The sequence below is a fragment of the Salmo trutta genome, chromosome 22 (genome assembly GCF_901001165.1).
Source record: "Salmo trutta chromosome 22, fSalTru1.1, whole genome shotgun sequence".
NCBI classification, from domain to species: Eukaryota; Metazoa; Chordata; class Actinopteri; order Salmoniformes; family Salmonidae; genus Salmo; species Salmo trutta.
In genome coordinates this window covers 13,623,866-13,638,169 of record NC_042978.1, presented here as the reverse complement: position 1 = coordinate 13,638,169, position 14,304 = coordinate 13,623,866, and the positions used below count along the sequence as shown (strand labels likewise).

The following is a 14,304-nucleotide window of genomic DNA, read 5'->3' as shown; positions in this document are numbered from 1 at the left end:
AAAATGACCTAAAGTCATGTGGTGGACCCCAATTGTTATGTGTGTCTGTTATGATTTTCAAATAAGTAGTTTGTCTATTTCACAAAAATCTGTGATTGTGTTGGTCAACGAACTAAATACCTTTTCATAAATAGGAATTCATCGAGCAATTCCGAGTGCTGCTGCCCAAAAACACCACACCCTCCAAGCCAGAGGACATCTCAGCCTTGTTCCAGAGGATGAATCTAGACCACACCACCTACCAGATAGGCAAAACCAAGGTTAGACAAGCGCTCCTTCACTCTTTTTACTCAGAAACCTCACTTTCCTATGATAAGTTAAAGATATAGGCTATAGTGGTGTTACTTTCTAAACTATTAGCATAAGGAAAATGGACAGGTAGCCTATTTTCACCAAAGAGATACATAAGCGGAAAACTATCTTATTATATCTCTTAAATTGCGATCCTCAGGTTTACCTGAAGGAACTAGAGCGTCAGCAGCTGCAGGACACGTTGCACAAGGACGTGATGCATAAGATCATCTTCCTGCAGCGCTGGTTCAGGGCGCGCCTGGAGAGGAGGTGGTACTTGGAGATGAGACAGGCGGCCATCTTGATCCAGGTAAGCTGTGTGATAACCCTTCCTTTGTGTTCCACCATAACACTGTCTGTACAGAAAAGGCACAGATGTCAGTTCAAAGATATTACTTTTCCCTGTATGGAATGCCTTAAACTATCATTTTCTGAGTCTATTTCTTACAAAGAAATACATATACATTGTCCAATAGCCTTCCTATATGAGACAATCATATTTCTGCAGACATGCTAATAATGTGTTCTTGCCCCTGTTTGTCCCTTCCAGCGTGCATGGCGTAGGCAACACAAGGAGAGACGGTGTCAGGCGGCCACGCTGATTCAGGCCGTTTGGAGGGGCTCTAGACAGAGATCACAGTACCTCCGCAGGCGGACCAGCATCAAGAAGATACAGGCTCTGGCCAGAGGACACTCAGCACGGAGGAGGTACAGCACCAGGCCACACCACTGAAATACTTAATGTAGTATTTATAACGTTTGAAATGCCTCGAGCTACTGGTAAACGGTGACTAAGTTATTATTAACAACATCTCATGAATTCTGGTACTGGTGTTGCCAGAATCCCCACAGTTATTTGTTATAAATACTTCGACAATTCTAAGAGATGCCTAACATTGTGATATGGATGTTGAACCACCTCTGAATCATGTTGGACTTTACAGGTGCCATTCAATACGGGAGGACAGGAGGAAAAAGGAGGATGAGGAAGAGGAGGCCAGGAGGGAGGAAACGGCAGCTAGGCTAGTGAGAGAGGCAGAGGAGGCAACCCGACTGGAAATGGATGCAGAGGAAGAGGCGTTCAGGAGAAAGAAAGAGGCAGAGTGGGAGGCCGCGGAGAGGAGGGCGAGGGAGAATGAAGAGGCAAGGCTGAGGCAGGCAGAAAGCGTCAATGAGGAACCTGAGACACAGGAGGAACCAGAGGCACAGGTGGCAGCTGAAAGGACTCTAGATGAGAGCCGACATTGGGACAAAGTGCCTGTCCAGGACAAGGAGGAGCAGAGGGAAGAAGTGGAAGATGGAGAAGCTGCAGCTAGTTCACCTCCTGAGAAGGTGGAAAAGGTGAAGGCCTCTGCAGTCTCCCAGCCTGATAAGGGCAACAGTACACAGGCTGAGGCTGGGCCCCAGCTGGAGGAGGAGAGCCAGGCTGTGGAGGAACAGGAGGAAGCCCACTCCGAGGAGCCCGAGGAGGAGGGGACCACAGAGGCAGCTGCCCCCCACTCACCAGAGAGAGACAAGGGGGCTCAGGCGGCTGCGGAGGCTTCCCCCTCAACAGACCCCCAGTCGGGCCAGAAGAAGCTACGACCTCCCACCCTCCACAAGGTCCCAGCCTCCAGGAGCCAGGAGAAGAGGGAGCTTCGGCGCCAGCGGGGCCTGGAGCACAGCCAGAGAGAGAGTAAGCGGGTCGCCTCAGCAGTTACCAAGGAGGAGCCAGCCCCTAAGGTCATAGATCAGGAGGCAGCCAGCCGAGCCGAGGGAAAGCCAAAAGGCCGGCCGGAGAGAACGGACAGCAAGGAGATGGACCAGTACACCTTTGTAGCTTGGAAGAAGGAAGACAAGGCGAAGAAGGAAGCCAAAGCCGCCACCACCCCTGCTCCTATACGCCCCAGCACCTTACCCCTGAACCCCACTGAGCCAATGGCTAACAGGAACGGCCATGAGGTCCTGGGTCCAGGCAACCTGACACGCTACAGCCAACAGGACGCCATGAAGGAGAAGGCAGAGAAATGGAAGGGGAGGAAGATTGATGTACAACAACCAGAGAGTACCAGTCCTCCTGAGGCCCACAGCAAGGACAGGATAAAAAAATATTCACAGTACGACATTTCATGTTCTTCTGATATCTACACTATACTTGCTTCTGGATGTCATTGTTTTTGCAACATGAGGAAGGACTGATGATTCTCCCAGTTATGAGCATGAATTTCCCTCATCTCTGTATCATACTTACTTTATTTCCAGGAGTGTTGGAAACTCGTCATCTTTTGATGCTATGTCCCCTGGATCGGCTGGTGCTACGTCAAACAGAGAGGTAACATGCTCGTTGCTCTAGTATTATACCCACCATGTTGTGTGCTTTGCCTTTTCTTATTAACTGTTAACCTTTTTTCATCAAATATGAGGGCAGCACATCAGATCTGAACAGGCTGAAGCTAGCCAATCACATCCTTCCTGCAAGGCATCTGAATGGAAGCTCAAAGTGTCGTTGTGCTTTTCTGGCTAGGTCAGATCACGTTACCGTAAACGTGCCAAACACAAACGTCGGCTAGCTCGTAGACGCTCGCCTTTTAAGAAAAGTGCAGAAGTGGACTATTGGACCTGCTTCCCTTTGTCCCCTGTGGGCCCAAGCAGGCCTTTGCACTCAAAGTCCATGGATAAGGTATAATCTCAAAGCCAGAGCACAGCTTGCCACCTCAGAGAAACTGAGCCCTGCCAGCCAAAGCAGGTGCATCCTCGCACACCTTTGGCTCTTTATCTCTGGACTCCATTTTCTGCCCTTTTCTGCCATAGTGTTTAACCCCATCATCATACACTTCCTTAGATGTAACACAGAACATAATAAAGAGGCTTAGGAGTGTATACACTCCAGGGTTGATCAACTCCACAATGAAACCCTTTCTGGTCGACCGTCATGATTTAGCTTTTCGGGAGAGTTTGGGCAAGCCGCGTGTGTCATAATGGGCTATTTCACCCAGCAGTTAATCTTCTTTTATCAAATGTCATGTCCATGGCAGCAAAAAAAAGTGTGTGTTATTAGGCAATGACTTTCCTGTGGATTATGAACACAACTCTCAATCTCCAATTTAATGATTTAATTTGTTATTTAAATAACAAGGGGTCCTATATTATTTGTAAACTCAATAATTTGGCTTTCCCCAAATCCACCACAAAAAAAGGTCAATGTGCTGATGGGAATAAACATGGGTGTATTTTTCAGGTAATAAAATGAGAACGTCATCCATAAGTTGTGTATCAATTATGAGAAGTGGTGAACTTTTAAGGTAATTGTCCCCAAGATTGGGTGTTTCTGGAAGTTGGGTAGGTTTGTAACTTGTGTAGGTGGGGTTCTCATGGAAGTTTATTTGTTGCTATTTGGTTGGGGCCATTCTTGATTGGTGGCATTGTCATCTCTTTCCTATCATAACTGAAACAAATGATCTATCACCATTGAGTTTCTAACAAGGCCTTATCTTCTCAAACTGTGCTTTTGAACACCTGTTCAATGGGAAGGGAATTGTGTAGCTTGATTCCTCACATTGTTCTTTTTTTTTCTCCCTGTATCGCCAGTCTCCTACAGAGGATGGGTCAAAGGGCAGCATGAAGAGGAGGACCCATGACGCCTCAGGCCACCAGGACACTGTCCATACTCATCCTTCCACCCCAGAGAAGTACGCTGCTTCAGGGAAACTAATGGGAGATATTGTACAGCAGGATGGGGAACAGAATAGTCCTGCCTTGATTCATGGCTGATTCCTTTTGGGTTGTGAAAAGAGACTGGGTTGGACCTAGAAATATTGGTTTTGTTTATTTGGTGAGTCATAAGAGCGTTCCAAAAGCTTTTGGCAGGTCACAGCATAAAATGGTTTGGGAACTAGTGGTGTAGATTAGAACCTTACTTGGCCAATATTATGGTTTGATGCCTTGGGTTTTAGATGTCAAATCGCATACTTATGTCCTAAGGGTCTTCCGGATAACCCAAATGCTTGTGTAATGGTGATGTATAGAGGCTAATATAGTAACAGTGGAGGAAAACACTTCAGCAGACGATTTTGTCCACCCAGGAGGTCTGACTCAGATGGCCCATGGGAAAACACTTTCTTGTGTAATCAAACTGTCCAGCTCCATGTGGCTTGCTGCACAAACTAGAGTTTCCCATATATAGCTTTAGAGACAGTTTGTTATTGGATGGGATAAATTCCTTAACTTCATTTACTCTTTCATTAACTTTTTTGAATGTGCTGTGCCATGAGTTATCGGATTGGAAGATCGAATATTGCGCTTTGTTTTGATTTTGCTTTGGTTTGTTACCATGGTTCTCAGTGAGCAGAGTTGTAAACCCTGAAAATATGTGGTGCAGGACTGTACCGATGAGAAAATGTAGTACTGTAGTCTTACATACAAAAACCCTCACTGGTCTGCCTCTTGATATTCACACTTCATACAGATTCAGCATTCACATATCCCACATCTGTTCACTAAAACAAAGCATGTTCTATCCAATTCTCATGCATGGTGGCAGATGTGATCTATGTCTGAACAACGGGTACTCTTGTAATTGTCATGCATGTTATTAGGATTCGATACATTACTCACCTGTGCCTATTTACTATAGTGCAGTCTCGTGCCAAGAATTAGTCAAACCCATTAAAAACCATAATACACGTTAATAACCCATGTTAGACTTGCAGTGCATTTGCGTTGACTGAGTGTGGTGACAGTTTGATTGTGCTGTAGACCCTCAGGGTTCCTGAGGAAGATCCTGAAGAAACGTCCCCATAAGGAGCCTCAGACCCCTGACGATGTAGAACTGACCATGGCCCAGGCCCTGATCGAACGAGGAGAAGGTAAGAGGCACCTGGTCACAGCCAAATATGTGACCTGACCAGGAATAACTCTGTGTCCTAGTTCTACAATAGGTTACACAATAAGGCTCACATTATTTGTGCTGATCTGGTCTGGAATTGGCAGTGTTCTTAATCATGTGAAGGTGCTGGAAAAGTGCAGTGATGTAGGTAGGGGTGGATACAGGGTCAGCCACTTCCTGAACATGGGACCCAGAGAGAAAATCCAGGTGTTTGCTTTCAGGGTAAATAATGAGGCAAGTAGGATTAAGCTCTTATCAAAACAAAAATAGTTTGGACCTTTCATGAATCTGGCTCTAGCCTCTTGCTATGGCAGTGCATGAGAGTTTGGCGTTTAAGAGGGGTAAAAAGGGGATGGTATATCTACACATATCAACTGCTGTTGTCAGAGAACTGAATGTTCCTTTATCTACCATAACCCGCCTCCAACATAGTTTTAGAGAATTTGGCAGTACTTCCAACTGGCCTCGCAACCGGAGACCACGTATAACCACGCCAGCCCAGGACCTACACATCCGGCTTCTACACCTGCGTAATCGTCTGAGACCAGCCACCCGTAAAGCTGATGAAACTGAAGAGTATTTCTGTCTGTAATAAAGCCCTTTTGTGGGTAAAAAACGTATTCTGATTGCCTGGGCCTGGCAGGTGGGCATATGCCCACCCATGGCTGTGCCCCTGCCCAGTCATGTGAAATCCATAGATTAGGGCCTAAGGAATGTATTTCAATTGACTGATTTCCTTATATGAACTGTACAGTGGCTTGCGAAAGTATTCACCCCCTTGGCACTTTTCCTATTTTGTTGCCTTACAACCTGGAATTAAAATGGATTTTTGGGGGGTTTGTATCATTTGATTTACACAACCAACATACCTACTACTTTCAAGATACAAAATACTTTTTTTGTGTGAAACAAACAAGAAATAAGACAAAAAAACTGAAAGCTTGAGCATGCATAACTATTCACCCCCCCAAAGTCAATACTTGTAGAGCCACCTTTTGCAGCAATTACCCCAAGAGACTTGCAGCTGTATGTCTCTATAAGCTTGGCACATCTAGCCTTCCCTGTAGCTCAGTTGGTAGAGCATGGTGTTTACAACACCAGGGTTGTGGGTTCGATTCCCACGGGGGGCCAGCACAGGAAAAAAAAAAGTATGAAATGTATGCATTCACTACTGTAAGTCACTCTGGATAAGAGCGTCTGCTAAATGACTAAAATGTAGCCACTGGGATTTTTGGCCATTCTTCAAGGCAAAACTGCTCCAGCTCCTTCAAGTTGGATGGGTTCCGCTGGTGTACAGCAGTCTAAGTCATACCACAGATTCTGAATTGGATTGAGGTCTGGGCTTTGACTAGGCCATTCCAAGACATTTAAATGTTTCCCCTTAAACCACTTGAGTGTTGCTTTAGCAGGATGCTTAGGGTCATTGTCCTACTGGAAGGTCAACCTCCATCCCAGTCTCAAATCTCTGGAAGACTGAAACAGGTTTCCCTCAAGAATTTCCCTGTATTTAGTCATCATTCAGTTCTGACCAGTTCCCCTGATGGAAAAACATCCCCACAGCATGATGCTGCCACCACCATGCTTCACTGTGGGGATGATATTCTCGGGGTGATGAGAAGTGTTGGGCTTGCGGCAGACATTTTCCTTGATGGCCAAAAAGCTAAATTTTAGTCTCATCTGACCAGAGTACCTTTTTCCATATGTTTGGGGAGTCTCCCACATGCCCCTTTTGGCGAACGCCATATGTGTTCGCCAATGGCTTTTTTTCTGTCCACTCTTCCGTAAAGCTCAGCTCTGTGGAGTGTACAGCTTAGCGGTCCTATGGACAGATACTCCAATCTCCGCTGTGGAGCTTTGCAGCTCCTGCAGGGGTCTCTTTGTTGCCTCTCTGATTAATGCCGTCCTTGCCTGGTCTGTGAGTTTTGGTGGGCGGCCCTTTCTTGGCAGGTTTGTTGTGGTGCTTAATAATAATGGATTTAATGGTGCTCCGTGGGATGTTCAAAGTTTCAGAACTTATTTTTATAACCCAACCCTGATCAGTACTTCTCCACAACTTTGTCCCTGACCTGTTTGGAGAGCTCCTTGGTCTTCATGGTGCCGCTTAGTGGTGTTGCAGACTCTGGGCCTTTCAGAACAGGTGTGTGTAATATATATACACACAGATCATATGACACTTAGATTTCACACAGGTGGACTGTATTTAACTAATTATGTGACTTCTGAAGGTAGTTGGTTGCACCAGATCTTATTTAGCAAAGGGGGTGAATACATATTTACGCACCACTTTTCCGTTTTTGATTTTGTTGAATTGTTTGAAACGAGCAATTTAAAAAAAAAATTTAAAAAAATTCACTTCACCAATTTGGACTTTTTTGTGTATGTCCATTACATGAAATTCAAATAAAAATCTATTTAAATTGCAGTTTGTAATGCAACAAAATAGGAAAAAAACTCCAAGGGGGATGAATACTTTTGCAAGGCACTGTAACTCAGTGAAATTGTTGAAATTCTTACATGTTGCATTTATATTTGTGTTCACTATATATAAAATGCGCCCAGGTCCCAACAATCTACATTTTACAGCTTGTTGAACTTCTTAGTTTTAGAGCTTTGATGGCTATCAGATTCTATAGCAAAGTAAGATATCTTTATTCCAAGCACTGTTTGTTTTCAAATAATGTATTATGGTATTTGTACATATTGACAACACTGCTCTCGCTCTCTCTCTCTCTTCCACACAACCCCGCCTCTCTCACACATCCCGCTCCCACCCAGACCCGGCTAGTGGAGGTCGGGCGGTGAGCCGGAACCCCACCATCAAGATCAGCCGGGCCACGCGGGTCTCAGAGCAGTGGAACGCCTCACTGGACCGGGAGATTACCAACGCCAACGAGCTCCGACACCTGGATGAGTTCCTGGGGAATCAGGTCGGACCGCTTTTCTGCTTCTTCATACAGCTAAAGCCTAACTGTTACGAGGGTTGTTCTCCATGACACACCTTGTGTAGTTTCCAGGTGCATCGAGGTAAAATACACTTATTGTATGCTCCGCGGTATTTTCAATTGACCATGTGTTTAATCTCTCTCTGTAGGTGAATGACTTCCGCTCCAGGGGGAAGCAGTTGTCGGCAACCGAGCACATCTTCATCACAGCCACCATGCAGTTCAGAGAGACCATCAAGGGAATGTACTCTCTCCCAGTATGTGGACACACACACACACTATGGATTATGAATGGGTGATGCTTTATGCATTTCTGACTCCCGCTCTCGTTCTTTCCCGTGGTGGACAGAAACCCCACATTGGCTACAACGGTCTGATGCGTGGCTACCAGAACAAAGTGATCAGCCTGGCCGGAGACAAGCAGAAGGGTGAGGTGCAGCTGGTGGTCAACCTCTTTCAGTCTGTCCTGGACGGCTTCATACGGGGAGAGATCAAGAAGGAGGAGGCAGAACCAGCTAAGGTCAACTTGCTTATTTTGTCATATGGCTATTATCAAGGTTTTTTCTGCGTCAAGAAGAGGCTTGACTTAGGTGGTGGGTGTGGTAGGGGGCGTGGCAATGGGCGCAGTCTGCTGGTCAGCACGGCTGAACATTTTAAAGGCCACCATCTTGGCGGTGTAGGCATTTTTAAGGCAATTTCCTGCAATTCTACACATTTTGCCATGGAGCGGAGAGAACATTTTGCAGTTTTAAAGCTAATTTCCTGCAATTCTATGCATTTTGCTATGACTAATGCTGTGCTTTGCTCAAATAGAAAAACAAAATCAAAACCATTAGTCATCAAAACCATTCACAAGGCTTTTGTAGAACCAGTGCCTCGCTGTATGATAAACACAGCATTGATTGAAATATGGATTAAATAAATTAGGTATTGTGTTTGTCTGTATTTCAGCCTGATAAAACTCGGAAGAAGAGGCGCAAAAAATACAAGAGTGTAAGTACAAAGGATCAGCCCTAAAACCTGTCCACTCTGTTCTCAATATGGCAAGAAACATGTAACTGCCAAAATAAAGGAAACACCACCATAGTGTCTCAATAGGGCGTTAAGCCACCATGAGCCAGAACACCTTCAATGCACCTTGGCGTAGATTCTATAAGTGTCTGGAACTCTACTGTTTTGTTGATGGGGAAACGCTGTCTCAGGCACCGCTTCAGAATCTCCCATAAGTGTTAAATTGGGTTGAGATCTCATGACTGAGACGGCCATGGCATATGGTTTACATTGTTTTCATGCTCATCAAACCATTCAGTGACCATTCGGGCCCTGTGGATGGGGGCATTGTCATCCTATGGGGGCATTGCCATGGTAGCCAAAATAATGGCCTGCCCAGAACGTTTATACATGTTCCTAAGTATGATGGGATATAATTGCTTAATGAACTCAGGAACCACACCGGTGTGGAAGCAACTGCTAATTTACTCAAGTGTTTCCATTATTTTGGCAGGTACCTGTATGTATTCAATGAAATGACTCTCTAAAGATTTATTTCAATGGTCCTGTGGTTATGGTTTAGATGGAGAACCCTTTGGACCATGTGTTCAGCACGTACCAGGTTAACATCATGCAGTCCTGTGACCAGTGCAGCTCCTATATCTGGGGCATGGAGAAAGCCTGCATGTGTAGCTGTGAGTACCACTCAACAAAAATAGAGCTACAATCTATCTGCAATATTAAAGCTGATTTAGCCCCTAGATCACTCACACACACACACACACACACACACAAATATTCGGACAATATTCAAGTAACAAGTACGACACTCCAAATGATTGTGAATGTTGAGAATAGTTTTTACATTCTTCTGAGCCCCACCGTGAACACAAATGCTAAGTTAATATTTGTATTCCTCCAGATTGCAAGATGGTTTGCCACAAGAAGTGCCTCTGCAAAATTGTCACAGACTGCTCCACGTTTTGTGTCAAAAAGGTAAACTTTTTAACCTCATTCTTGGACCATGATTTAGGTTGGCTGATGTCAAGTCAGGATTGGTCCTTATGTTACGCCTATGTGACTAACCTGCCACTGATGTTTGGCATCTGAATGCAGAGTGATGAGTCTGGAGGCCTGCACTTTGGGGTGCGAGTCTGTCACCTGACCAGCGACAAGAACCCTGTTCCCGTGGTGCTGGAGATAATGCTGGAGCACGTGGAGATGAACGGCCTGTACACGGAGGGGATCTACCGCAAGTCTGGCTCTGCCAACCGCATGAAGGAGCTCCACCAGCTAATGGAGACTGGTAAGGACCAGCCGTAGCATAAACAGTATAGCAGCACTTTCAAGAGAGCTACAAAGATATTGAAGGGTAACACTTGAAGGGTTCTACGTAAGACGTACTTAACATGTACCGCCTGCACAAGCACCAGAGTATTTGTTTTTGTTTTATTTCATAAAGATCTTGTGTTTGACGAAGTATGCCTCTTCATGTTCCCATTCCATGACTTGTGTAATGGTTGATGTTGTGTGGCAGACCCCCACGCTGTGTGCCTGGAGGACTACCCCATCCACACAGTGACAGGGCTGGTCAAACAGTGGCTGAGGGAGCTGCCTGACCCCCTCATGACCTTCATTCATTACAATGACTTCCTTCGGGCCGTAGGTGAGTCCTGTTATAACGCTAGGTTTAGACAAAACTCTGCCCCGCTATAGACCATGGCTCTTCTCCAGGATTGAGAGAGATGGCTACTCTTCTTTTCTTCTTCAGCCCCTATATCAGCCCATGTGGGTTATGCTCTCCTTTGTATATTCTACTGAGCTATTCTACTGCATGTTGAAATGTGGTGTAATATTGTCGCGTGTCATTTCGTTACATTTGTTGTTGGTATTTGTCTCCTTTCCAGAACATCCTGAAAAGCAAGAACAGCTACATGCCATCTACAAAGTGTTGGAACAACTCCCCAGCGCATGCTTCAACACCTTGGAAAGGCTCGTCTTCCATCTAGTCAGGTGCGATACTCATGGCCGGGGCTCTCGATTGGTTGAATAAAGGATTAATGACAAAAAACACCATGCTCAATGTATGTTACTGGACGAATACAATTTCAAAGGACACTTTTTTTCCCCTCAAACATGAGTAACGTTTATTTCCTCTCCCAGAGTGTCTAAGGAGGAGTCTCACAACCGCATGTCTCCCAACTCCCTGGCCATCGTGTTTGCCCCCTGCATCCTCCGCTGTCCAGACAGCGCCGACCCGCTCATGAGCATGAGAGACGTGGCCAAGACCACCACGTAAGTCTCTCTATGATCACTGCATAGACCGGAACCACTGTTACTTTATATATCTGGAACAAATGTTTAAATCAATTAAAATGACACATTAACCATCTCCAATCCAAAATTAAATCTAGAATCGGCTTCCTATTTCGCAACAAAGCATCCTTCACTCACGCTGCCAAACATACCCTCGTAAAACTGACTATCCTACTGATCCTTGACTCCGGCGATGTCATTTACAAAATAGCCTCCAACACTCTACTCAGCAAATTGGATGCAGTCTATCACAGTGCCATCCGTTTTGTCACCAAAGCCCCATATACTACCGACCACTGTGACCTGTATGCTCTCGTTGGCTGGCCCTCGCTTCATATTCGTTGCCAAACCCACTGGCTCCAGGCCATCTATAAGTCTTTGCTAGGTAAAGCCCCGCCTTATCTCAGCTCACTGGTCACCATAGCAGCACCCACCCGTAGCACGCGCTCCAGCAGGTATATTTCACTGGTCACAAAGCCACTTCCTCCTTAAGCTGCCTTTCCTTCCAGTTCTCTGCTGCCAATGACTGGAACGAACTGCAAAAATCACTGAAGCTGGAGACTCATATCTCCCTCACTACCTTTAAGCACAAGCTGTCAGAGTAGCTCACAGATCACTGCACCTGTACATAGCCCATCTGTAATATAGCCCATCCGACTACCTCATCCCCATAATGTATTTATTTATTGATCTTGCTCCTTTGCACCCCATTATCTCTACTTGCGCATTCATCTTCTGCACATCAATCACTCCAGTGTTTAATTGCTATATTGTAATTATTTCGCCAATATGGCCTATTTATTGCCTTACCTCCCTTATCCTACCTCATTTGCACACACTGTATATAGACTTTTTCTATTGTATTATTGACTGTCTGTTTATTCCACGTGTAACTCTGTTGTTTGTGTCGCACTGCTTTGCTTTATCTTGGCCAGGTCGCAGTTGTAAATGAGAACTTGTTCTCAACTAGCCTACCTGGTTAAATAAAGGTGAAATGAAAAAATAAATAAAAAAAGGGGAAAGAAATGCAATAAGATAAATGGTCCATTTAGAATGAATTTCATTGTTCTCAACCCTAGTCTTTTGCTGTTATCAAGTGATTATTTTGTTCAGGCAACTAGGTAGGACACTCACTCTATGGAAAACAATGCAGTGCCTTTAACACAATAGAATTGGATGACTAACATGTAATGCCTGTCTCCCAGGTGTGTGGAGATGCTGATCAACGAGCAGATCCGAAGCTACAACGAGAAGATGGAAGAGATTGAACAGCTGGAGTATGCCGAGGCTCTGGCCGTCAACCAGCTCAAACTCAAGAGGCAGAACACGGTACGCACAATGCTACGTGCCTTGGTCTGTCTGAACAATACCCAGGGTTGGGGTCAATCCCATGTCAATTCAGGAAGTCAACTGACATTTCAATGTGTTTTTCTCAATGCCTCGTTATGAGAAACATCTGGAATTTGAATTTCTGTTTACTTCCTGAGTTGAAATGGGATTGACCCTGACACTTACCAGGTCCGTAGACTCACTAGGCAAACCGACCATAGTCACGGACTTGATGTACTGTTGGGCAGTGTTGTACTCTCTATTGTCCCATGTCCACCATGGGTTACTGCTCATTGTTTTGTGGTTCTCCCTTTCTTCAGCTGCACTGGCATTTGCCCCTCAGGTTTTCTGCTCCGTACAAAGGAGTGGTGGTACGTATCCACTTAGCTCCAGTTCTCCTGGTAGCTAGATGCAGTTTGCCATGTCCACCCGTCTGTGCATGACGTGTAGTAGTCGATGACCCTTCCCCTCCTTTTCATACTAACTGATAGTATACAATATTGCAGGGGTCACCCAACTATGGTTTCGGAGAACTACTGGGCATGCAGGCTTTTGTTCCAGCCCAGCGTTAACACACCTAAGTCAACGAATGGTGGACCCGAGTAAAGACCATGATCAGTAGAGTTGTTAGTGCTGCGCTGTGACAAAGTCTGTGTACCTTCCCCGCTCTTAGTAGTTCTCCGGGAACTTGTTAGACCCCTGTAATACTGCATATTTGTTTCAGTCCCCAGCGTCTGTGATGGGAAGGTTCTTCAGGGTGTTGGGTTGGTGGTGTTGGTCTTTTCTACATAGGATTTTGTGTATGGTTTGACTTTTGTATGGTTTGATTCCGCACAGCACAACCTCTGGTTTAGAGGGATGGTTTGTCGATTCTTCCTGTTAACCGGTACCAAGCATTGGAAGTTAGGAAAATGGGGAATGCTTGACATGAGAATGACTTGTCTGTCTTGATGATTTACTTTTTTCTCCTGGTGTAAAATAACCTTGTATCATATGACATGACTTCTGCTTAGATTTACAGTCTCAAGCTGCGTTCAATAGTGCATCAAACCCTTCCCATCCGATACTGACGTTTTCCTACATGTTGTGTGGTTGAATAACATAGTGCCTGTTTCTCCCTACTGATCGTGACACCGCCCCTGCCTGCCTTAGGGTACCATGGTTCCCTGGTACCTTATGCAACACTATGCATGATTACTTAACACAGGCACCCCCTCCATTCATTCATCCTCTTAACCGGTGTGGTGTAGACTTGCCATTGCGATAGCCCATTCGTTAAGGTGTCCTGAGTAAACTGTGTGTTCTCTCCCAGGTGCATGAGAAAGAGTGCTCTGACCTGACGGTGGTCCCTGGGAACGATGTGCCGCTGGACTCCGATACGGAGGCTGAGAAGAACCTGATGGCGCGCATCAAGTCCATCAAACAGGAGAAGTAAGAACCGAGCAGAGCCTCTGAGTCACGCCTAGATTCATCACTCAATTCAGCACATTTTAATACTGTGATTTATACACTGGTTATATTTATATCCAATGGTTATATCTGATTGTTATAGTTTTGGGTTGTGGAGATCCA

At 45.3% G+C, this 14,304-nt stretch overlaps 1 protein-coding gene across 5 annotated transcripts in view; it reads left to right on the top strand.

Moving 5' to 3' along the window:
• LOC115158136 (unconventional myosin-IXb) overlaps positions 1-14,304 on the top strand; it is a 105,035-nt gene that overhangs the window by 87,488 nt on the left and 3,243 nt on the right. For 4 of the 5 annotated variants that reach the window (XM_029706715.1, XM_029706716.1, XM_029706714.1 and 1 more), the window contains 21 exons: positions 135-260; positions 452-601; positions 842-999; positions 1,236-2,387; positions 2,533-2,602; positions 2,795-2,950; positions 3,859-3,959; positions 5,026-5,135; positions 7,931-8,082; positions 8,247-8,354; positions 8,447-8,617; positions 9,049-9,090; positions 9,671-9,782; positions 10,010-10,083; positions 10,204-10,393; positions 10,625-10,753; positions 10,995-11,100; positions 11,251-11,382; positions 12,609-12,732; positions 13,053-13,103; positions 14,045-14,163. In XM_029706715.1, the coding sequence (XP_029562575.1) occupies positions 135-260; positions 452-601; positions 842-999; positions 1,236-2,387; positions 2,533-2,602; positions 2,795-2,950; positions 3,859-3,959; positions 5,026-5,135; positions 7,931-8,082; positions 8,247-8,354; positions 8,447-8,617; positions 9,049-9,090; positions 9,671-9,782; positions 10,010-10,083; positions 10,204-10,393; positions 10,625-10,753; positions 10,995-11,100; positions 11,251-11,382; positions 12,609-12,732; positions 13,053-13,103; positions 14,045-14,163 (3,533 nt within the window). The remainder of the gene's footprint in view (positions 1-134; positions 261-451; positions 602-841; positions 1,000-1,235; positions 2,388-2,532; positions 2,603-2,794; positions 2,951-3,858; positions 3,960-5,025; positions 5,136-7,930; positions 8,083-8,246; positions 8,355-8,446; positions 8,618-9,048; positions 9,091-9,670; positions 9,783-10,009; positions 10,084-10,203; positions 10,394-10,624; positions 10,754-10,994; positions 11,101-11,250; positions 11,383-12,608; positions 12,733-13,052; positions 13,104-14,044; positions 14,164-14,304) is intronic. The other variant, XM_029706717.1, reaches the window with a different exon arrangement.